The sequence below is a fragment of the Rhipicephalus microplus genome, chromosome 6 (genome assembly GCF_043290135.1).
Source record: "Rhipicephalus microplus isolate Deutch F79 chromosome 6, USDA_Rmic, whole genome shotgun sequence".
In the NCBI taxonomy this organism is placed as follows: Eukaryota; Metazoa; Arthropoda; class Arachnida; order Ixodida; family Ixodidae; genus Rhipicephalus; species Rhipicephalus microplus.
In genome coordinates, this window is record NC_134705.1 from 7,198,411 (window position 1) to 7,222,097 (window position 23,687).

Here is a 23,687-nt window from a genome sequence, read left to right on the forward strand (position 1 = left end):
GCCATGAGATGTGAAGAACATCCATGCTTCAGATTTCGTGACGAAGTATGAAACAAGATAGCGTCATTACAATTTGTGTCTTCACTGTTGCACGCATTGTGGTACACAAGGCTGGTAAGTGGCTAAGGGTAAATGTCAGGGCGCTGACACAACTGAAAACGGAAAGAAAAATCGGATGAAAACAAGAGACACGTAGGCAAGAGTGCGAATGTCTATGTCCACATGCTTCATTCATTCATTCATTCATTCTTTATTCCTTAAAGACCCCCAAAAAGGGTATCACATAAGGAGTGCATTTACATAAATATAAGAAGAAAAAATTATGGTGAGAGAAATACAGGCACTTCTTTGATGAACTCAGATGAGTAGGTGATAGTAGCGGTGTTGTATCGAAGACTGTTCCAATCTACAGCTACATAAGCAGAAAAAAAGAAGATGAAAAAGTGACAGTGCGCACTTTGTGGCAAGCAACATTTAAAGAATGGCCAGTGCAACGGGATACTCGTGCTGGTGGCGTGTTGTATGGTGCGATGGCAAGGGAACTGTAAAAAACTTTATCTTAGCTTCATCTGTTGAAATTGCACGGCTGGTGTCATGTTGCTACACCTCAGCAAAAAGGACGTGCCCACCTCATCGCCTGCCCTCCCTGCCGGACTCTAGCAAGAAAATAAAATTATGTCAATGCCTTTAGTTTTGCTCACGTGGCTGAGTGGCACCAATACCAGCTTCAAAAATGGATTTCAGTCAGCGATTAAGGTTTCCCGTGGTAGTGTTGTCATAAATGCATGTCATATCTTAAGATACATGATACTGCCACATGGTTTGCTTGGGTGAGATCGAAGTGTGAAAGAAGACAAAGACGATCTCTCTGAGCTGCTGCTTGAGTAGTCGACTAAACGAGCCCATTTTTTATCAAGTTTGTCGAGAGTAACGTGACAAGACTGGTGGAGTTGCTGGGTACAACGTCTCGCAATCCACCCGATGCCCAAGACCCCGTCCAGCAGCCGGAACACAAGCCCTGCACCCGTGGACACTCCTGTTCATAGAGTAAGCCGCCGCCAACGAGGCCTACCGCCCGAGACACCAACCACTGACGCAGCGACTATGACTTCAACACAAGATCCCATGCAAGCTCCGACACCTTCCACGCCGATCTACTGCACCGTCCAGAACCCGCTCATGCCTAGCCCCTTTCACGGAGCGCAGCATGAAGATGTTGACGACTGGCTGAGTGAGTTCGAACGTGTCGCAGCGATCAATTACTGGGATGATGCCGCGAAGCTCCGGAACGTGTACACGTGCCTAAAAGACGGTGCCAAGACGTGGTTTTTGAACAGGGATGATGTTCTGACATCTTGGCGCGAGTTCCAGCGTCGCCTCCTGGAGACCTACAGGAGTCCCGACCGCCGCGAACGGGCGGAGCGTGCACTTCAATCACGCATCCAGATGCCCAACGAGACCGTCTCGATGTACGTCGAGGACATGACACGGCTTTTTAAGCGAGCGGATCCTGCTATGGCAGAAGAAAAAAAGTTGCGCCACCTCATGCGTGGTGTGAAGGAACAACTTTTTGCTGGTTTGGTGCGTAGTCCCCCCAAAAGTGTTGCTGAGTTCCTTACTGAAGCGGCAACAATGGAGCGAGTACTGCACCAACGGTCTGCCCAGTTTGACCGTCAAGTGAATGCTGGCTCAACTCCCGAGATTTTCGCCACCCCTGGGAGCAAGAGCCCCGAATGGATTCGCGAGATCATTCGATCTGTCGTCCGGGAAGAAATGGAAAAGATGTACGGGACAAGGCAAATCGATGTTGGTTCTATCACCAGTGTCATCCGCGACGAGGTCCAGCAGGTGCTGCACGCCCATCGTTTTCCGCCCACGTCGGTTGATCTGGAAACGGCTCCTGTGTCTACTGACAGTCGCCGTCGTACGTACGCGGAAGCCTTGCGATCTGCCACTCCTCTTTCGGGTCAAGGAGTCCCGATCCAGCCAGTGCCGCACGTCCCGATCCAGACAGTGCCGCACGTCCCGATCCAGACAATGCAATACGTCCCGATCCAGACAATGATGCCGTCAGTCGCGATTCAGTCAGCGCACGCTGATTTGGACATCGATAGTCGCCGTACACCGACGCGCAAGTCTGATCTCTGGCGTACGCCAGACAGACGACCCCTCTGCTATCATTGCGGTGAGGCTGGTCACATTTACCGCGAATGCCCATACCGGCAACTTGGACTGCGTGGATTTTCCGTCAATTCCCCTCGTCCCCGAATTGGTCAAAGGCCATGGGATATCGAAGAATATCTCGCGCAACAGCGTGCACCCTTTACACGACGGCAATCGCGGTCACCATCTCCGAGGAGACCCGCAGCCACTGGGCCACGTTTTGGGGTGACGGCACGGGAACGCTCCCCGAGCCCTCGTCGGGAAAACTGAAGGCAGCGGCCTTCGGGGGCAAGGTCGCTGGGACTCAAAGTGCGGAAGGCCTCCCATCGATGCTTGCACGCAGCGCCGAAGGCATTTCGTCAGAGAATAATCGCAGTGCCGAAGAAACGCCGACATCCGCATCTGAACTTAGTGACCGCGTGTCGCTCGACATACCTGTGCTGGTTGACGGTATTCAGGTCAGTGCATTGGTAGACACTGGTGCAGACTATTCGATCATCAGCGGGAGGCTAGCGAAAGATCTCAGGAAAGTGATCACGCCGTGGAATGGAACGCGAATTCGAACAGCTGGAGGACACGTTGTAACACCGCTGGGTCGCTGTACCGCAAGAGTGAAAATTCGTGCGTCAACGTTTGTGCTCAGCTGCCTCGTTCTTCCCGACTGTTCGCGTCAGCTGATTATCGGCATGGACTTCCTTCGGGAATACGGTGCCATCATAAATCTCCGTGAGCGCATCGTGACTTTCTCGACTCAAGGCGCAACAGATCGAGACGCCGATAACTGCCGTAGACTTGCGCTGCGTGTTGCTGACGACAGTGTGACGCTGCCACCTCGAGCAACTGTTCCCATCGAAGTCACTTGTGAAGACTTCCAAGACGGCGACGTGGTGGCTGAAAGCAACTTATCACTTCTGCTGCTCCAAGGTGTATGCGCCGCCCGAAGTGTTGTACGCGTCCGTGACGGACAGTCAACGATACTAGCTACGAACTTCAATTACGAGCACCGGCATCTTTTCCGTGGAACCACCCTAGCTTATGGAGAACCTGTTGCCGACGTCACGGAGTGCTTCGCGTCCGAGGAAACGCATGAGGATAAGGAATTTCTAGACCACATCGACATTAATTCCACGCTGTCAGACGAAAGAAAGGCTGCACTTCACGACCTTTTAAGTGAGTTTAGATCTTGCTTCGCCTCTTCTTCTAAAGTCCGTCAAACGCACCTCACGAAGCATCGAATTATTACCGACGATGACGTCCGCCCCATCCGGCAGCAGCCTTATCGCGTTTCTGCCAAAGAACGCGAGGCTATCCAGACACAAGTAAAAGAGATGCTCGCTGACGGGATTATTCAACCATCCAGCAGCGCTTGGTCCTCGCCAGTCGTTCTAGTAAAGAAAAAAGACGGAACGCTGCGATTCTGTATTGACTACAGGAAGCTTAATAGCGTCACAAAAAAGGACGTCTACCCGCTTCCACGAGTAGACGACTCCCTCGACAGGTTACGACATGCGAAGTATTTTTCGTCCATCGATCTAAAGAGTGGCTATTGGCAAATTGAAGTGGATGAACGAGACCGAGAAAAAACCGCGTTTGTGACTCCAGACGGACTTTACGAATTCCGAGTTCTTCCCTTCGGCCTCTGTTCTGCACCAGCCACTTTTCAGAGGATGATGGACACAGTTCTCGCTGGCTTGAAGTGGCAAAGCTGCCTTGTCTACCTCGATGATGTGGTCATCTTTTCCGAGAGCTTTGAAGAACATCTGAAGCATCTGAGAAAGGTTCTGGAAGCCATTCGCACAGCTGAACTTACGCTGAAACCCCAAAAATGCCATTTCGGCTATGAAGAGCTGAAATTTCTGGGACATGTCATTAGTGCAGATGGAGTGCGACCTGATCCAGACAAAACTGCTGCTGTCGCCGCCTTCCCTGTCCCATCAGATAAAAGAGCAGTACGCCGTTTCCTCGGCTTGTGCGCGTATTATCGCCGATTTATCGCCAACTTCTCTAAGATAGCTGAACCTCTTACGCGACTCACCCGAGATGACGTACCCTTTACTTGGGGTGCAGAACAAGATACAGCGTTCACAGAGTTACGACAGAGAATGCAAACAGCCCCTGTTCTTGCCCATTTTGATGAGGACGCTGCTACAGAAATTCATACAGATGCCAGCAACGTCGGACTTGGCGCTGTCCTTGTACAACGACACGGCGGCGTTGAGCATGTGATAGCTTACGCCAGTCGTACTCTTTCTCGAGCTGAGACCAACTATTCTACGTCAGAAAAAGAATGCCTCGCAGTCGTGTGGGCGACGACCAAATTTCGGCCTTACCTCTATGGTCGTCCCTTCAAAGTGGTGACTGACCACCACTCGCTCTGCTGGCTGGCAAATCTCAGAGATCCATCCGGCCGTCTCGCACGGTGGAGTTTGCGTTTGCAGGAGTTTGACATTACGATTGTGTACAGGTCAGGGCGCAAACACGAAGACGCCGACGCGCTTTCTCGAGCACCTGTGGGGAACGCTGTCAGGGGCTCCGAAGATGAAGATGCCTTTCTCGGAGCAGTTAGTGACTCTGAATTTATGTCAAAGCAGCGGGCAGACGATGAATTACGCCCAGTCATTGATTCCCTGGAAGGCCGCAACTCTCAGGTCCCTCAACACATTGCTCGCGAACTGTCTTCTTTTTGTCTAAGAAGAGGCATTCTTTACAAGAAAAACGCCCGTGGTAGCGACAAGGCCTTCCTACTCGTTGTTCCTACCGACATGCGTGATGAAATCCTCCTGGCGTGCCACGACGAGCCCACGTCAGGACATTTGGGCTATTCGCGAACTCTCGCCCGAGTACGCCAACAGTATTACTGGCCGCGACTATCAACTAGTGTACATCGATATGTGAAAGGCTGCCGTGAGTGCCAGCGCCGCAAGACTCCGCCTGTGAGACCCGCGGGCCTGCTCCAGCCGATCGCACCACCACGGACACCGTTTGACCTCGTGGGAATGGACCTTCTCGGGCCCTTCCCTTTGTCGTCCTCTGGGAACAAATGGATTATAGTTGCGACAGATTATCTTACGCGTTACGCTGAAACGAAAGCGTTACCCCGTGGCACGGCCTCTGAAGTCGCGCAGTTCTTCGTGCACCAAATCGTCCTACGGCATGGTGCCCCGTCATGCGTGATTACGGACAGAGGGACGTCGTTTACAGCACGAATGATGGAGGACATTTTTAAACTGAGCTGCACAAGTCATCGAAAAACAACGGCTTATCATCCGCAATCCAATGGACTGACAGAGAGGCTTAACAAGACCATAGCGGACATGCTGTCAATGTACGTGGACGTACAACATAAAACCTGGGACGAGATTCTCCCATACATCACGTTTGCTTATAATACGGCAACGCAAGAAACAACGCGATTTCCGCCTTTCCGACTTGTTTACGGACGCAACGTGCGAACCATGCTCGATGCTATGCTTCCGTGCGACGAAAGCAATGAACTTGCTCAAGATGCTGAGCAATACACTCAATACGCCGAAGAAGCTCGTCAGCTAGCTCGCATAAACACCAGTCACCAACAAGATGCAGACGCACGACGTTACAACCTCCGCCATCGAAATGTCACCTACCACCCTGGGGACCGAGTGTGGGTGTGGATCCCTGTCCGGCGACCAGGCTTATCCGAAAAGCTCCTAAGCCGTTATTTTGGACCGTACAAGGTTCTTAGACGAATCACAGATCTTACCTACGAGGTATTTCCGGACGGCGCAGCGTCTTCTCGTCGACAGCTTCGGCCCGAAACCGTGCATGTCGTTCGGCTGAAGCCCTACTTCACACAGTAGCCCTTGTGGTTTCACGTGCTACGACATGCCGTGACATTGCGTTGCTGCTGCTGTTTGTGTTCTCGTGTGTTTTTATGCCCTTTCTTTTTGCGCTTGGCGGAAGCGTTGGCGAAACTTCCTCATTTGCGCTGCGAGTAGTGGCACTCTCCCTCTTTTGGTTCTCTATATCTGCGTGTGTATACCTTCATTTTTTTTATTTACGAGCATCGAGTCGATGCTTTCAAAGGGGGGGACTATTGCCACATGGTTTGCTTGGGTGAGATCGAAGTGTGAAAGAAGACAAAGACGATCTCTCTGAGCTGCTGCTTGAGTAGTCGACTAAACGAGCCCATTTTTTATCAAGTTTGTCGAGAGTAACGTGACAATACATTATTCAATGTATTAGAAATAGAGATACTCGTCTTGTGAGGCATATCACAATACATATACAAGATACCCAAAGAACATCAGATAGTGTCTAAGACACATGTGTCTTCGTTACTGCCCAGCCTTGTATCAACGCTGGCTAGTTGTACAACCCAAGGTCTAGCAAAAGCTTATTGCCTTAACTGAGCTTTTACTCCAAACTCATTTAACGAAGCCTGCAAAATCCTGCGCAGACTCGGTTGAGCATGGCGATAGCTATAGCACGAGAACAAGACGACGACACAGAGACAAGGAGGACACGAAGGACACGAGCGCTAACTTCCAACTGAGTTTATTGCATAGAGCGCGAAAATATATAGAGGAGACAGTAACCTTGTGACAAAAACCATATGGCACAAAGAGCAAAACATGAGTTAGGGAAAAACAAAAAAAAAACAAAAAACAAAAGCACAGAAAAAGGCAAAGAAAAGTCTATAAGGAAATGAAACGGAAAAGTAAAGGTTATATAACTACTTGCACGCACCAAAACCTTCGAGAAACCTTAGTTCCTTCTTGGACAGAAACAAAGAGGGCTTGCTAATGCAAGACACCTGTTCGCTTGCCATATGCGCCGCCTCGACAATGACTCGGGTGCGCTCATCTTTGTGCTTGTACAGCGTCGCTGTGTCCTTGAAAGGGGGCACACAGTTGCACTCAGTGCAGTGCTGAGCAAGAAAACCATCTTTCCCGTTTTTAACATTGTTAGCGTGTTCTCTCAGTCAATCGTTCAGACACCTTCCGGTCGTTCCGACATAACAAGTACCGCATGAAAGGAGGGTCCCATAGACAACTTCCCGGGAGTATGCCGCATACCTGTCTCTATGCTGAACTCTGCATTCCATTGATGACTGCGTTTTCAGGGGGTGTGTAGATTTGGTGAGGCTGATTAATTTGAACGGTGCAGAGAACAGGACACGAACTCTAACTCGTTTTTTTATTTTCTTGAGCCTGTGTGATATCTGGTGTTTGTATGGAATCACGGCTATCCTATTACGCTCTGTATCCTTGTTGCTCGGATTTTGTCACTGCCTCTGCCCTGCCTTATTAGTCCGCAGAATAGTCTCGGCAACGGAAGCAATAAACGCCTTGGGGAAACCCGAAGTTTTAAGCCGGGAAACTAGAGCTTTGACGCTCGCAGAGATGTCGTGGGCGCACAACCTATTTAAGGCATTCTCAAGACAGGTTCGTGCTATGCCTCGCTTAACTAACTTGCTGTGAGCGGAAGATAAAGGAAGTAAAGGTTTCTGCACATGTGGTTCATAGCACCAACAGACGTGCTGTGAGCTAAAAAACAGTCCTAAATCCAAAAAGCGTAACTTGTCATTCTCGGGCATTTCATGTGTCAACACAAGAGTATTTAAACAATCTTCAAACACACCTATCATTTGAGTCGCAATCGAGTGGAACATAGAAGGGTTACAATTTAGAAGAACCAAGAAATCATCCACGTATCTGAATACTTTGACGACATGCGAGCCTTCTAACTTTTCCTGCTGTTCGTTGCCCATTTTTGCCAATAGAAGATCACTGAGTAGAGGTGCTATGCATGAGCCAATCGAAACACCCTTTTTCTGCAGATAAATGCAATCATTCCATTGAATGAAACTAGAGGTAAGGTACAGCAAAACCAGGTCAAGAAAATCTCGTGTACTGATGCCAGTTTTTAATTGGAAATTCCATTCCCCAAAGACTTCTATGTTATCCCTTATACATTCTAATACCTCATCGTGAGGCAGGAAGTAGTATAGGTCCTTTATGTCAATTGTAACACCGAAAACATTAGATTGATTTGACTGTTTGAAAAATTCTATCAGTGCCTGCGAGTTTTTGATCAGAAAGGGGTCATCAATATTTAGACACTTTAGATGGGTCTGAATAAGCAAGCCGAGTTTCTTTTGCCACATGCCACTTTCAGTCACAATGACACGAAAGGGCATGTCGACTTTATGTGTTTTCGCAGAAAAAAACATGCCGAACCCATTTTTGTCACTTTTGCTATTATGCTGTGCTAACTGTTTCAACCCTAGTTTACAACACATTTCTTTAGCTTGCGTTTTTACTCTGTCTAGACGAATGTCGGTACAACATTTTAAAACAGAGCCAATGGCTGTGACAGCCTTTTCTAGGTACAAGCAATTGGGAAGAATAGCGAAACCACCCTCCTTATCTGACGGCACGACACAAAGTTCATTGTCTCTCAAAAACTTGGTCGTCTTCCGCAACGGAAGGCTGGTGCTAGTAGGCTGTTGGAGCATGTCGATGCCTTCTGAGATGCATCTGTCTGAATCCTCTGGCGAGGTGTGGCCAGCAACAAAGCGCACCATTGAAGGAAGCTCGGGTGCGGACCTCTCTCGGTCGATGGCGAACTTCGGACCTAGGGCGAGGGTGTTGTGGACGTAGTCGGGGTGGACATCACTGCAGGAATGGACCACACCTTATTGCCGGGGCTTGGTTGGGCACTGTGTACGAAGGCTACTCTTGGAGGTGTCTTGCATTGACAGGTGTCTTGCATTAGCAAGTCCTCCATGTCTCTGCCCGAGAAGAAACTAAGGTTCTTCGAAGGTTTTGGTGCGCGCAAGTAGTTATATTAGCTAATGTGGTTGCTTGGGCATGTTGGTACGACATGGTTTACATAAAAAACAGTGCCAATAACGAGGGAAAAGAAAAGAAGGAGACAGAGACAGACAGCTGTCTGTCTCCTTCTTTCCTTGTCCCTCATTATTGGCACTGTTTTTTATGTGAATAGTTATATTACCTTTACTTTTGTACTTCGTTTCCTTATAGACTTTTCTTTGCCGTTTTCTGTGCTTTTGTTTTTTGTTTTTTGTTTTTCCTTTACTCATTGATTGATATGTGGGGTTTAACGTCCCAAAACCACTATATGGTTATGAGAGACGCCGTAGTGGAGGGCTCCGGAAATTTTGACCACCTGGGGTTCTTTAACGTGCACCCAAATCTGAGCACACGGGCCTCGACATTTCCGCCTCCATCGGAAATGCAGCCGCCGCAGCCGGGATTTGAACCCGCGACCTGCGGGTCAGCAGCCGAGTACCTTAGCCACTAGACCACCGCGGCGGGGCATCCTTTACTCATGTTTTGCTCTTTGTGCCATATGATTTTTGTCACAAAGTTACTATCTCCTCTATATATTTTCGCGCTCTGTGCAATAAACTCAGTTGGAAGTTAGCGCTTGTGTCCTTCGTGTTCTTCTTGTCTCTGTGTCATCATTTTGTTCTCGCACTATAACTATCGCCATGACATACCAACTAGCCCAAGCTGCCACACTTCCAGGCTACATTTCTAGTTATTTGGGCTCTTTTTCGTGTGTTTCCCTTCATCATTCAGTCCTCATAACCCTCATCGCAGTCTACATTTGCCATGTGCTCACCTTTACCTTCTGCATTCGCACCAAGCAGCTGCCTCCAGACGTTAAATTTAGCCTTGTTTGGAGGTTACCACTCTTCTATCGGCCATGTCGTATGGGCGTGCAAAATTCTTCGGTCTGAATGGCACCAACAAAAGCGCACGTACCGTGACGCCCTGTATGTCTGGCTTCAACAAACAGATCTTACACCGGTAGAGAAAAAAAGAAGATGGCGAGAGTACTGCGACTGAATCGAACACACTGCAAACAGGTTGTGGTCACGTGAGCTCACTAGCCTTTGTATGCAGTGCCCAACCAAGCCCCGGCAATCGGGTGTGGTCCACTCGTGCAGTGATGTCCTCCCAGACTATGTCCACAACACCCTCGCCCTAGGTCCGAAGTTCGCCGTCGACTGATAGAGGTCCGCACCCGAACTTCTTTCAATGGTGCGCTCTGTTGCTGGCCGCGCCTCACCAGAGGATTCGGACAGATGCATCTCAGAAGGCATCGATGTGCTCCTACAGAGTAAGCCTACCAGCACCAGCCTTCCTTTGCGGAAGACGACCAAGTTTTTGAGAGACAATGAATTTTGTGTCGTGCCGGCAGATAAAGAGGGTGGTTTCGCCGTTCTTCCTAATTGCTCGTACTTTGAAAAGGCGGTCACAGCCATTGGCTCTGTTTTCAAATGTTTTACCGACATTCGTCTAGATAGAGTAAAAATGCAAGCCAAGGAAATGTGTCATAAACTAGGGTTGAAACAGTTAGCACTGCATATTAGCAAAAGTGATAAAAATGGGCTCAGCATCTTTTTTTCTACCAAAACACATGAAGTCGACATGCCCTTCAGTGTCATTGTGACAGAAAGTGGTATGTGGCAAAAGCAACTCGGCTTGTTTATTCAGACCATCGAAAGTGTCTAATGATTGATGACCCATTTCTGATCAAAAACTCACTGGCACTGATAGAATTTTTCAAACAGTCAAATCAATCTAATGTTTTCGGTTTTTCAATTGACATAAAGGACCTATATTACTCCCTGTCTCACGATGAGGTATCAGAATGTATAAGGAATAACATAGAAGTCTTCGGGGAATTGAACTTCCAATTAAAAACTAGCATCAGTGCATGAGATTTTCTTAACCTGGTTTTGCTGTACCTTACCTCTAGTTTCATTCAATGGAATGATTGCATTTATCTGCAGAAAAAGGGTGTTTCGATTGGCTCATGCATAGCACCTCTACTCAGTGATCGTCTATTGGCAAAAATGGGCAAAAAACTGCAGAAATAGTTAGAAGGCTCGCATGTCGTCAAAGTGTTCAGATACGTGGATGATTTCTTGGTTCTTCTAAATTGTAACCCTTCTATGTTCCACTTGATTGCGACTCAAACGATAGGTGTGTTTGAAGATTAATTAAAGCCTCTTGTGTTGACACATGAAATGCCCGAGAATGACAAGTTACGCTTTTTGGATTTAGGACTGTTTTTTAGCTCACAGCACGTCTGTTGGTGCTATGAACCACATGTGCAGAAACCTTTACTTCCTTTATCTTCCGCTCACAGCAAGTTAGTTAAGCGAGGCATAGCACGAACCTGTCTTGAGAATGCCTTAAATAGGTTGTGCGCCCACGACATCTCTGCGAGCGTCAAAGCTCAAGTCTCCCGGCTTAAAACTTCGGGCTTCCCCAAGGCGTTTATTGCTTCCGTTGCTGAGACTATCCTGCGGACTAATAAGGCAGGGCAGAGGCAGTGACAGAATCCGAGCAACAAGGATACAAAGCGTAAAAGGATAGCCGTGATTCCATACAAACACCAGATATCACACAGGCTCAAGAAAATAAAAAAACGAGTTGGAGTTCGTGTCTTGTTCTCTGCACCGTTCAAATTAATCAGCCTCACCAAATCTACACACCCCCTGAAAACGCAGTCATCGATGGAATGCAGAGTTCAGCATAGAGACAGGTATGCGGCATACTCCCGGGAAGTTGTCTATGGGACCCTCCTTTCATGCGGTACTTGTTATGTCGGAACGACCGGAAGGTGTATGAACGATCGACTGAGAGAATACGCTAACAATGTTAAAAACGGGAAAGATAGTTTTCTTGCTCAGCAATGCACTGAGTGCAACTGTGTGCCCATTTTCAAGGACATAGCGACGCTGTAAAAGCACAAAGATGAGCACACTCGAGTTATTGTCGAGACCGCGCATATGGCACGCGAACAGGTGTCTTGTATTAGTAAGCCCTCCACATCTCTGTCTGAGAAGGAACTAAGGTTCTTCGAAGGTTTTGGTGCGCGCATATTGCCTTGACTTTTCTGTTTCGTTTCCTTATAGACTTTTCTTTGCCTTTTTTCTGTGCTTTTGTATTTTTGTTTTTTGTTTTTTTCTTACTCATGCTTTGCTCTTTGTGCCATATGGTTTTTGTCACAAGGTTACTGTCTCCTCTATATATTTTCGCGCTCTGCGCAATAAACTCGATTGAAAGTTTGCGCTCGTGTCCGTCTTGTCTCTGTGTCATCGTTTTATTCTCGGGCTATAACTATCGTCATGCCATACCAACTAGCCCAAGCTGCCACACTTCTCGGTTGCGCAGTTTCAACAGTCTGGTTGATTGCATGCAGCCCGATGGGCACCTGGATCATTTGACACGCAGTGGTTCTGAAAGCATGCTTCAGAAAATTAAGACTGAAAAAAAGAAACAGTGACCTTTTAATGAACACTTACCTTTTGTTATGCCGTATTTGCATTCTCTGTCACACAACATTGAGAAAGTAGCGGAAAGGCACGGGATTCACATAATCTTTTCAGCGCCATGTGAACTCAAGAAAGTGTGCCTTGTGCTCATCAGTGAAAACGAAAGACAGGCACGGAGAGTGCAAGCAGGACCACATGACTGGGTACACTAGATGCATGTCAAATGTCATTTATTAAATTTTGTTTTCATGTGGCTGGTTGTATATCGGTCTAATTGCACTCTGTTTCAACGAATGCATGCTAGAACAATACAAGTGACCCATGCGCGCTGGCTGAAGCAGTAATCTAGCCTTACACTACAAGAATTGCAAAAGCTGTTTTTCGCAGCTAGAAAAAACTAAATTGCTTTCCAAGGCAAGAAAAGAGAAAAAGAGAGATCACCAAGGCATTCTTCATGGCAAAAAGAGGGGACCTGCGTGTTAGTTCACCCTCATTAACTTGATCACGTAAAAAAATAGATTTCCTAGAAGGCCATAGTAGGATCCTTCCGAGATTTCAATGCGCACATGGTCTTGCCACATTTCTACAGATTGTAAGCTTGTCAGCGTGACTGCTCCTTGTCACACTTTATAAATCCTCTACCTTCAAGAAATGAACACATTCGGAAGTCTGTGCTTCATGTGTGCTTGTGCCTAGCCAGCACCTCCTCTGTTTCTTCAGTTCCTTGGAAAAGAAGCAGAGCACAATAGTGGCCGTCTATGTTAGTGCGGCTTTTAGCTGCTACCGGAGTAGACGTGCCACGTCGTCTCTTACGCAAAAGAATGCTGCGGCTGCATTTGGAGCTGCTGTACGGTTTGTTTTTTGACTGTATTCGCATTGTTTAAAGTATAATGAAAACTTGTAAACATGAATCGTGAACCACTTATTGTTCTGTGAACCCAGCTCATTTTAAAGGCATGTGTCATTTGCAACTACTTGATCGAGGGAGGCACTCACGTGTCGTCGGCCAGGCCAGTATCAGAAACACATGCAGTGATCCTTGGAAGATCGTTTTGTCACCACTACAGTCGCCTCACTGAGAGTTGGTTTTTTAACTCACTGAAAATCGATTTTTGACCTCAGAATTCGCCAGGAGCTAATACAGCTAATACAGCCCTTTAAAGGAGGCATGCTCTAGGCAGCAATTCTTGTCATTTATATGAGCTATCTCTTATAAGCAGGGCACTACATCTGCATTTTTTTATCTACCCGTATTTTACTGTAGGCATACTGGTGTCTCTTACATCGATTTGTCTCTTATATCACTGTCTCTTATATAGAGGTTTGGCTGTACTAAATGTTTGGGTACCTAATGTTCCCTGGTGCTTGCTACTGTCTATGAGTGTAGCACATTGTACGCAAGCCTGTAGCTCATGTGCTAAATAGCACAAAATTCCGCTAGACTGCTTCCAGGAATCTACGTGATCATCAGTTCTCTTCGCGAAGCTTTTGAATATTATGCGTGATGCCACTGAGAAAAAAGCAAGTGCCAGAAGATGAGGAACTATGCCAGATGATTCTACCATTTCAGAGCTAAGCAATGAAATCGCACTGGTACGAAAAAAAACAAAACAGCTCCATATTCGGTGCAATTGCTGCAACCATGGGCAATGCTTTGAACAGGCACTGTTGTTGAAGTCTTAAGTCTAATGTGCATTCTCACCTTGAGCAAGTGTGACAGGCATGAAAAATTTGTTCTGTTGTGAGTTGCTTGAGTTTGTAATTGTTGACGGATTGTCGTAGCAGTCTTGATATCCAGCTCCTCAGCTATGTTACTTTTTCCTTCCCTCTGGCTTTTTCGGTAGTGAGCTGAGTAGAGGCCGAAAGGCGGTCAACATGGACGCTTCTGTCAAATGGGGCACCCGGTTCAGCCTAATTAAGCATGCATTCATTACAACACTGTACACTGTTTTGCCGATAACTCATTATCATTCTTTATGGTTAATGAGAAACAAAAGAAAAGACAACCTGATTTTTTCATTAGATATGCAGAATGGCACACAGCAGTATTCTATACTGAGGCATGCAAAGAAAGAGGTTGCAATAGCTTGAAAGAGAAAACAAAAAGTGAATACCCTCAAACTTGAATGGAAGTATTCGACCGGTGGCATGGCCTGACAGACTGCTTGAGGAATACGTATAGTGGGCATGGAAAGCAATGCAGACATGTTGTATCTACCTTCTTTTCTGTTTTCCATCTATTTCTAAGGGGCTGTAGCCTGAATGGTTGATAAAAAGACAGTCATACAAGATACGAAAACGGGGGATTGGTACGGGTAGGGCGACGGCGAACGGTTGAAACAGGATGGTCCACGGTTGGTGTTCGACAGGTATTCTTGGATCTCAAATGGGCGCTGGCCGGCTCGCGGGCAGGGTGCGTTGACGGAGAACCCACGCAAACCCAGCCTCTTGTACGGGCAGCGGCGGTAGACGTGGTCGGCCTCTCCGCAGTGGTAGCACAGCGGACGATTATCTAGCGTTCGCCACACTTCGGTCTTCCTGGGCGCCTGGTTTCGGGTTACAGGGGATCGGGCGGGCGACATTGGGCGGCGGTACGGCGGGGCCTCTTGATAACGGGTTGGGACGGGTCGGGGTCGACGAGAAGCAGCGGAGTAGGTTATCGCTTGTGGTTCGTAAGATGCTTCCGACGGCGTAGAATTCCCCAGTGCTTGCTGAACCTCCTCGCGGACGACGTCAGTGAGAGAGGCGACTTGGGGCTGCGGCGTTGCTGGGAACAATTTCCTCAGTTCCTCGCGAACGACGGCGCGGATGGTCTCCCGCAAGTCTTCCGTCGCCCATCCAGGGGCGTTTACCGGGTTCACCGAAAGGGTGTTGAGTGGTCTATCGTATTTCCGCGAACGCATATTCAAGGTCTTCTCGATCATCGAAGCCTCGGTGACGAACTCAGTGACGGTCTTAGGGGGGTTGGGGATGAGTCCAGCGAAGAGCTCTTGTTTAACTCCCCGCATCAGAAAGCGCACCTTCTTCTCTTCTGCCATTTCGGGGTCAGCTCTCCGGAACAGCATCTTCATCTCCTCAGCGAACAGTACAACACCTTCGTTAGGGTGTTGCATTCGCGTCTCCAACAAAAGGGCGGCTCGTTCTTTCCGCACAACCGTAGCGAATGTTTCGAGGAATTCGCTCTTAAAGACAGTCCAGTCAGTTAGGGAGCCTTCATGGTTCTCAAACCACGCTCGAGCTGCATCCTCCAAATAGAAGAAGACATGACGAAACGTTTCTTCGTCATCCCACCTGTTAAAAATGCGGATGCGCTCCAGCTTCTCCAGCCACTCTTCCGGGTCTTCACCAGGAGATCCTCGGAATGATGGGGGCTCACGAGGTTGTTGCAGAACGACGGGAGGGTTGGTAGCGCTGGTCATGGTGCCTGCATTGATCATCGTGGTTTTTACGTCTTCTTTCCTTTTTTTTTTTCCTGGAGCAGTCCAAACTCTGGCTGAAGGCCTTGCTGTCGGCGGCTGACACGAGTTGGGCGTGCTTGTCGGCTTGGCAATGGCTTAGGGTTCATGTACCCCGCACCTCCACCAGATGTCACGCAGCAAAGGACGACGCAGTTGTCTATGAGGAAAACAAGTTTATTGGAGCGAACGTGTGCTCCCCTAACAACTGAAAGAATACACAGGCGGCGAAGCAGCGGCCGGCAAAACGATGTGCACGCTAGTGAGCGTCGGCGATCGGATGTCGCGGCATCGGCTGTGCGGGAATTTATATCTCTCGGTGCCAGGGTTTCTCGAACAGTCGAATTGTATCAAGAATGCCGTGATAGCGTTTGTTCGAAACGCTCGAAGCGCTGTTCGATAGCGTTTGTTTCAAACGCTGTGATAGCGTTTGTTCGAAACGCTGTGAAAACAGTGATAGCACAGGCCGGCGCAGCCAGGCTGAAAAAACAAAACACAAATAAACAAACTCAATGCACGATTTGCGGCATTACCCCCCCTTTAAGAGTGCATCGACCCGATGCTAACATAAGGGACAGTCCAAACAAATTAAAATGAAAGTTCGTCATCGTCCGTAGAAAGGTTTTAAGCGAACCACATGGACGACTTCGGGCCGCGTGCGTCGTCGTGATGTACGGGAGTCACCATCGGGGATCACTTCGTACGTTAGTTCGCCAACACGTCGTAGAATCCGGTAGGGTCCGAAATAGCGTCGTAAAAGTTTCTCACTGAGTCCACGTCGTCGAATGGGAGTCCAAACCCACACACAATCTCCAGGATGGTACTTGGCGTCTCGGCATCGGAGATTGTAGCGTCCGGCATCCACCAGTTGCTGGTCCGTTATACGAACTCGAGGAGCTGGCGGGCCTCCTCCGCACGTTGGAGGTATCCTTGGATGTCAGCGTTGAGGTCGTCGTCTTCTTGGTGCGGAAGCATGGCGTCGAGCATTGTAGTCAGCCGTCTTCCGTAGACGAGCTCGAACGGTGTCATCTGCGTGGTTTCTTGGATAGCCGTGTTGTACGCAAACGTGACGTACGGGAGGACTTCGTCCCACGTCTTATGTTCAACGTTGACGTACATAGACAGCATATCCGCGATTGTCTTATTCAGCCGTTCAGTTAGTCCGTTCGTTTGGGGGTGGTACGCCGTCGTTCTTCGGTGATCTGTGTTGCTGTAGCGTAAGATTCCTTGCATGAGCTCCGCAGTGAAGGTCGTTCCGCGGTCTGTGATTAGGACCTCAGGGGCTCCATGTTGCAGCACAATTTGGTTAATAAAGAACTTTGCAACTCCTTGTGCAGTTCCCCTAGGAAGAGCGGTGGTCTCTGCGTAGCGAATCATGTAGTCTGTCGCTATGACAATCCATTTGTTCGCGGATCGGGATGTAGGGAACGGGCCCAGAAGGTCCATTCCGATCTGTTGGAAGGGCCTCGTTGGGACGGCGATCGGCTGCAGAAGTCCGGTGGGTCTCGTCGGTGGTGTTTTTCGTCGCTGGCAGTCACGGCAGCTCCGGACGTAGTGGGTGACATTGGATGTAGGGCGGGGCCAGAAGTATTTCGCCTTGATTTTTGTAATCGTGTGAGCTGTTCCGAGATGTCCGGAAGACGGGTCGTCGTGGCACGCTTCCAAAATTTCGTCACGAAGGTCTGTGGGGATGACAAGTAGATAATTCGTTCTCGTTCCGGGGTTGAAATTCTTCTTCACTAGGATGGAGTTTTTGAGGCTGAACGCTGGTAAGTTGCGCTTGAACTCCCTAGGCACGGCGACGCGTCCTTCGAGGTAGTCGATCATGGCGCGGAGGTCAGGGTCGGCACGCTGCTGGGCGGCTAGGTCGCTCTCTGTCACGACTCCGAAGAACGCGCTGTCTTCATCGGAGTCCTGTGGTGGTGGGTCGATGGGGGCGCGGGACAGGCAGTCGGCGTCGGAGTGTTTCCTGCCGGATTTGTAGAATATTGTAACGTCGAACTCTTGCAGGCGCAAGCTCCACCGCCCAAGACGGCCAGAGGGGTCCTTCAAATTGGCGAGCCAACACAGCGCATGACGGTCTGTCACAACCTTAAATGGTCTACCATAGACGTATGGGCGAAATTTTGAAATGGCCCATATGATAGCCAGGCACTCTTTCTCGGAGGCAGAGTAGTTTCTCCCCTCCTTCGACAGACAGACCTCGGCTTGCATAGGCGATTACCTTTTCGTAACCGCTTTACTTTTGGACTAGGACGGCACCCAAACCGATATCGCTGGCGTCCGTGTGCATTTCCGTTTCGGCGTTTTCGTCGAAATGAGCGAGTACGGGCGGGTTTTGCAGGCGTTGTTGCAGCTCGCAGAATGCCTTTTCTTGGTCGTTTTCCCAGTTGAAAGGGGTGCTTTCTTTCGTCAGGCGCGTGAGTGGCTCTGCAATGCGCGCGAAGTTTGCGACGAAGTGCCGGTAGTATGCGCACAGTCCGAGAAATCTTCGCACACCCTTCTTATCTTTCGGCCTTGGGAAGTTCGCAATGGCTGATGTTTTTGCCGGGTCAGGTAGGACTCCCGCGGCGTTCACGACGTGACCCAAAAACTTGAGTTCCTCGTACGCGAAGCGGCACTTCTCAGGCTTCAGCGTTAACCCCGACTTACGAATGGCCTCAAGTACAGATTCCAACCTTGTGAGGTGTTCGTCGAAATTCCGGGTGAATACGACAACGTCGTCGAGGTATACGAGGCAAGTGTGCCACTTCAGGCATGCTAGTACAGTGTCCATGACTCTCTGAAACGTTGCGGGCGCCGTGCACAGCCCAAATGGCATCACCTTGAACTCGTATAGACCGTCCGGGGTTATAAATGCAGTCTTCTCTCGGTCTCTTTCATCCACTTCAATTTGCCAGTAGCCGGTCTTCAGATCCATGGATGAGAAGTACTTGGCGTGGCAGAGGTGGTCGAGGGCGTCGTCGATTCGTGGCAGGGGGTACACGTCTTTTTTGGTGATTTTGTTTAGTCTCCGGTAGTCAACGCAGAATCTTCAAGTGCCATCTTTTTTCTTCACGAGTACAACCGGCACAGCCCACGGACTTTTCGATGGCTGTATTATGTCATCGCTGAGCATGTCATCTACTTGAGTCCGGATGGCTTCGCGCTCGTGTGAAGAAATGCGGTACGGTGACTGTCTGGTAGGTCGGGCTCCATCTTCGGTTATTATCCGGTGCTTCGCCAAAGGTGTCTGATGTAACTTCCGAGTTCGAGGAAAAACACTCGCTATAGCGACGGAGCAACTCCAGTAATCTGTCCCGATTTTCTTGCGACAGCGCCGGGTTCACGTCGAAAGGATGTGGCAGCCTGGAAGCATCTGCGCGTGCGCGTTTAAAGGTGGTGACCGCGATCACTCGACTCGCTTTTTGCGTTTCTTCGAGGAACGCAATCGCAGCGCCCTTGTTTAGATGCTGGTACTCCTCGGTGAAATTGGTGACCAAAACGGGGGATATGCGTTGCTTAAACCGCGCAATGCCTCTTGCGACAGACACACCGCGGTCTAGAAGCAACCTTTGGTCAGTCTTCACGATAGCGTCGACATCAGGAGCAGCACCTTCACAATAGACGGCGATCATCAAGCTTGCGCAGGGTGGCAGGGTGATGTGATCGTCGGCGATCCTTACAGCTGCACGGTGTCCGAGGTTCGGCTGCGGCGTCGTGGAGTGATCGGAAGAAAACGTTATCGACCTGGTCTGCAGATCAATTATTGCGCCATTGTTCGTCAAAAAGTCCATTCCGAGAATTACGTCGCGGTGACCAAAACGTGGTGACCAAAACGTGGGATATGCGTTGCTTAAACCGCGCAATGCCTCTTGCGACAGACACACCGCGGTCTAGAAGCAACCTTTGGTCAGTCTTCACGATAGCGTCGACATCAGGAGCAGCACCTTCACAATAGACGGCGATCATCAAGCTTGCGCAGGGTGGCAGGGTGATGTGATCGTCGGCGATCCTTACAGCTGCATGGTGTCCGAGGTTCGGCTGCGGCGTCGTGGAGTGATCGGAAGAAAACGTTATCGACCTGGTCTGCAGATCAATTATTGCGCCATTGTTCGTCAAAAAGTCCATTCCGAGAATTACGTCGCGGGAGCAGTTAGGCAAAATGACGAACTCCGAAGGGTACGTAGTGCCGTCTATGGTGACGCGCGATGTGCACATTCCACTTGGGGTCACGAGGTGGCCTTCTGCTGTGCGTATGTGTGGACCGTCCCATCTGGTCGTAACTTTCTTTAGCTTGGACGCGAATGACCCGCTCATGACCGAGTAGCCGGCTCCTGTGTCGATGAGGGCGACTACGTCAAGGCCGTCGATGGACAACTGGACGTCGGATGGCGCTTTTCTTGAATTTCGGGTGCGTCGGGGCGTCGTATCGCGGCTTGGCGTCGTATCGCGGCTTGCGCTATATGGTTCGCGGCATTATAGTATTGACATTTTATTGCCACCACAATCAGAGCGTGATAAAAACAGTGCGCCACTATGTTCGTGGTACTTTTTATTCCCCTGTACCCGTGAAAGCTGGCGAGAAGCATGAATATAAATAAACTCGCACGAAAACACAAATTCACGGGCTTCCTAATACATGCACTTGTCAGCACCAGCTTCCCGTAGTCCACTCACACAGTGCCACCACGTGGCAGCAGCGAGCATAGGCGGAGCGCGTGCTCGATAGCATGAAGAGAGCATTGCTCAGGCACTTCAAAGATAGAGGAGGTGCAGGCTTAATGTGTTGACTTCTTCGCACAGCTTAAACATGTCTCCAAATTCGTAGTAAACATTATTGCAAGGAACTATGAATGCAAGTACAAGATTCACACACTTCCCGATCAACCCAACATCGGCCTTTCTTAGCCATAAGTTCCAAATCAACTGTGGCAGTGACAGCAACAGAGTGCAGACACAAATTACTGTACTCTTCTACAACATTTCGTGTGTTCCAATACTCACTGTAGATGAGTAAATGAACAACTTAGTGAACAGTAGTGGGTTTAAGTGCCGTTACAGATTTTACCTAGCTGGAAAAGTAGACAGCTTCGAAAATACAGCATAGAAAACAAAAACAGCAGATACTTTAATGTCTAAATAAGATGCCGGCTCAGTGAGATAGTCAGATAGCTCGTATCTCAACGATGTGATGTCTGTGCACACACAGGCGCTTTTCCAACTGCTTAATGTAAGCTGCGCTAAATTTTTCATAACATGAAAAAATTTAAAGTACAGTTACGTTTCTTTCTGCTAGTTTTTTCTTTTCGACGCGTGTAACATCGCATAGATTTTTTATAGACATGTTCCATTTCTCGTTCAACATGGGCTCGATGCCTTCTTCTAAGCTGTGAAAATACACTGTCTACAATGATGTCCAGAATTGGAACACAGCCATTGCAGTTGTGGCTGCACAATCTCCCATTGCACTGACTATTCACATCTAGTCATTTTCATTTTATGCAATACTTTTTGCTTTTAAAACTTCTCTAGTACCACATGCGACTTCAAGAACCTTCCTGTAGACATCACAAATGCTTCTGAGCAGTTCCACTAACACTCCCAGTGTTTGCACATACGTAAGTACCCCACAAAGTAGACGAGCAGCATTTTTAAGAGCCTTGGGTGTGTGATTGCTGAGTTGGTCCCCTTCAGTGGCAAGTTGTCTTTTTGTCCACTTGACTTTCCTCACATCACTACTGTACCCTTTAAACAATACGACTCCCGATTCTTTTCTCGGCATTTGTCGGCATTTCTTAAAGGGCCCTGCACATGGTCGGAAAACGATGCCGATTCGCAATCGAAGCTTCTCGGAACATACGAACAGAGCACATGGCGTGGGATTTACGATAAATTTTCTAAGTCAGCTAAGAATATCTTCCCTTCACTCGACAAATGATGCTACGGACTTGGAAATCACTGCACCACAGGCCAAGTATTAGCCGTGGGCTGATTTGAGCATGAGGCACTTGGTTGTTGCTGTGGCCGCCATGGGAGGCTGCGACTTGTCCCTGGGTGCGCGCGTGATTGTATCAAAGAGTTGCGCGTTTGAAAAAAAAAAGAGAAAAGGTGCTCAAGGTCAAGAGACATGCATGACGTATTTTCTCCCTCCGTGCCATTCTTTCCACCTTAGCTTCCAGTGCTTTAGTTGGGACAAGAGGGAATGTAATTGCAGTGTGCAACAAATTTTTGTACGTAACTCTGCTTGTAAGTGACGAATTCTGAAGATTTTTGCTGAAGTGAGTTTGTTAGGCAATAAGCTCATTTAGTGAATCCATTCCATGGCTACATAGAAAAGTGTTACAAGGCTTTAAAAACCTCTCACTTTCTTCGCTCATAGGCAACTGCTTAAGCTTGGCAGAGTAAGGGTGCAGCTGCTGCTTATTGATGAAAAATGACAATGTGATCTTCATGATAGTGAATTTCACATTGCACAAATGTAAAGAAAAATGGGACAGAGTAGAAAAAGGAGTCATGACTTTCAATTGGTGGTTATTTTGAAGAATGGCTAAATATATACGTACAGATAAGAATTATGACAAAATCACTGTATCAATAGTCAAATCACAACATGTGCTCACAACTATTCATGATCTCATCTTTTTTTTGTGATAAATTATTGCTAAAATATCTCACATATGTATCTGATTTGATTGCCTCGATGCTTGAAGCAGTGTTTAATGAAATTCATACAGGTGCGCAAACATGGTGCATCCACATGAGCCCACCTTCGACCCGTCCTGTTGAAGCTGTGCGCTACTCCCTGCCACCATCAGTTGCAGTGCCCCCCATCTTGGGCCTCTACTCCATGAGGGTCAGTGCACACCTGTTCACTTTGTAGGTATCGAGGGTGGTGCTTTATCCACTGTAATATAGGAAGTCTCATTAGAACAGGCGTGGCTCCATTTATTGGCTGAGGCCCCGGCTGTTTCAGTTGGTTGGTTACATATAGTGAAACTTCGTTAATTCGAAGTCAAGGGGACTGTGAGAAATCTTCCAACTAAGTGGGTTTTCGAATTAATGGAACTTGCAAAAAGTGGGATGCAAGGAACTTGAAATTAAAGTAATTGGGGTGGGTCTTTTGCTGTGCTGGCTAGTTTGCGGCTCCAAGGGTTTTTCCTGGCAATACCTGGTCACGATTGTGCCACAAACAAGGGGGAATGCTGGTTGTCGCTGCTGCCACTAGGAAAAAAAAAAGTGATCAACTGCAATGTGTGCCTGCAAAAAACAAAGCATCTTCACTGCATTACAGTAGTGACACTCGAGCAACATGTCGCCTGCTCCCTGCTCTGCGTCAGCATGTCATGATGCGACTGTTCGTTCATTCTTCCAGGTAAAATAAGTAATTTAACGATGTACAGCGTGATGAAAATTGCAATGTTTTTTTGGCTGGAAAACATGATCATTGAATCTTTTGGACTAATTTTTCGAAAAAGGCGTTGGAGGCAAGAACTCCGCGAGCACTGCAAGTGCACGAATGACTGGAGAAACTGGCAGTCGGAGGTTTGCATACATAATTAATTCTGCCAGACTGTTCTTTAATAATTTCTTTATATTCCCAGAAAGAATGGGTAAGTCATGAAGCGCTGACATAGTGAGAGTGATGCGACATGCTCTTTGCACGTCATTTCTGTGTTGCAGTGAAGCATGTCTTGTTTTCCGCAGGCGCACATTATAGCTGATTACGAGACCTTTTTTTTTATATAATTTTATTTTTCGTGCTCGAAGTAGCAAGGTTGAGCAGCTTCTAC

The 23,687-nt window shown here is 48.3% G+C and overlaps 1 protein-coding gene across 12 annotated transcripts in view; it reads left to right on the plus strand.

Moving 5' to 3' along the window:
* Positions 1–23,687, plus strand: part of LOC119167755 (uncharacterized) — a 595,822-nt gene that overhangs the window by 243,919 nt on the left and 328,216 nt on the right. For 11 of the 12 annotated variants that reach the window (XR_012883841.1, XR_012883842.1, XR_012883843.1 and 8 more), the window contains one exon: positions 22,632–22,750. Coding sequence is in view for 9 of the 12 variants with exons in the window: in XM_075865245.1 (XP_075721360.1) it covers positions 22,632–22,750 (119 nt within the window). In the remaining 3 variants the exon portion in view is untranslated. Of the gene's footprint in view, positions 1–22,631; positions 22,774–23,687 lie in introns of all 12 variants that reach the window. The other variant, XM_075865247.1, reaches the window with a different exon arrangement.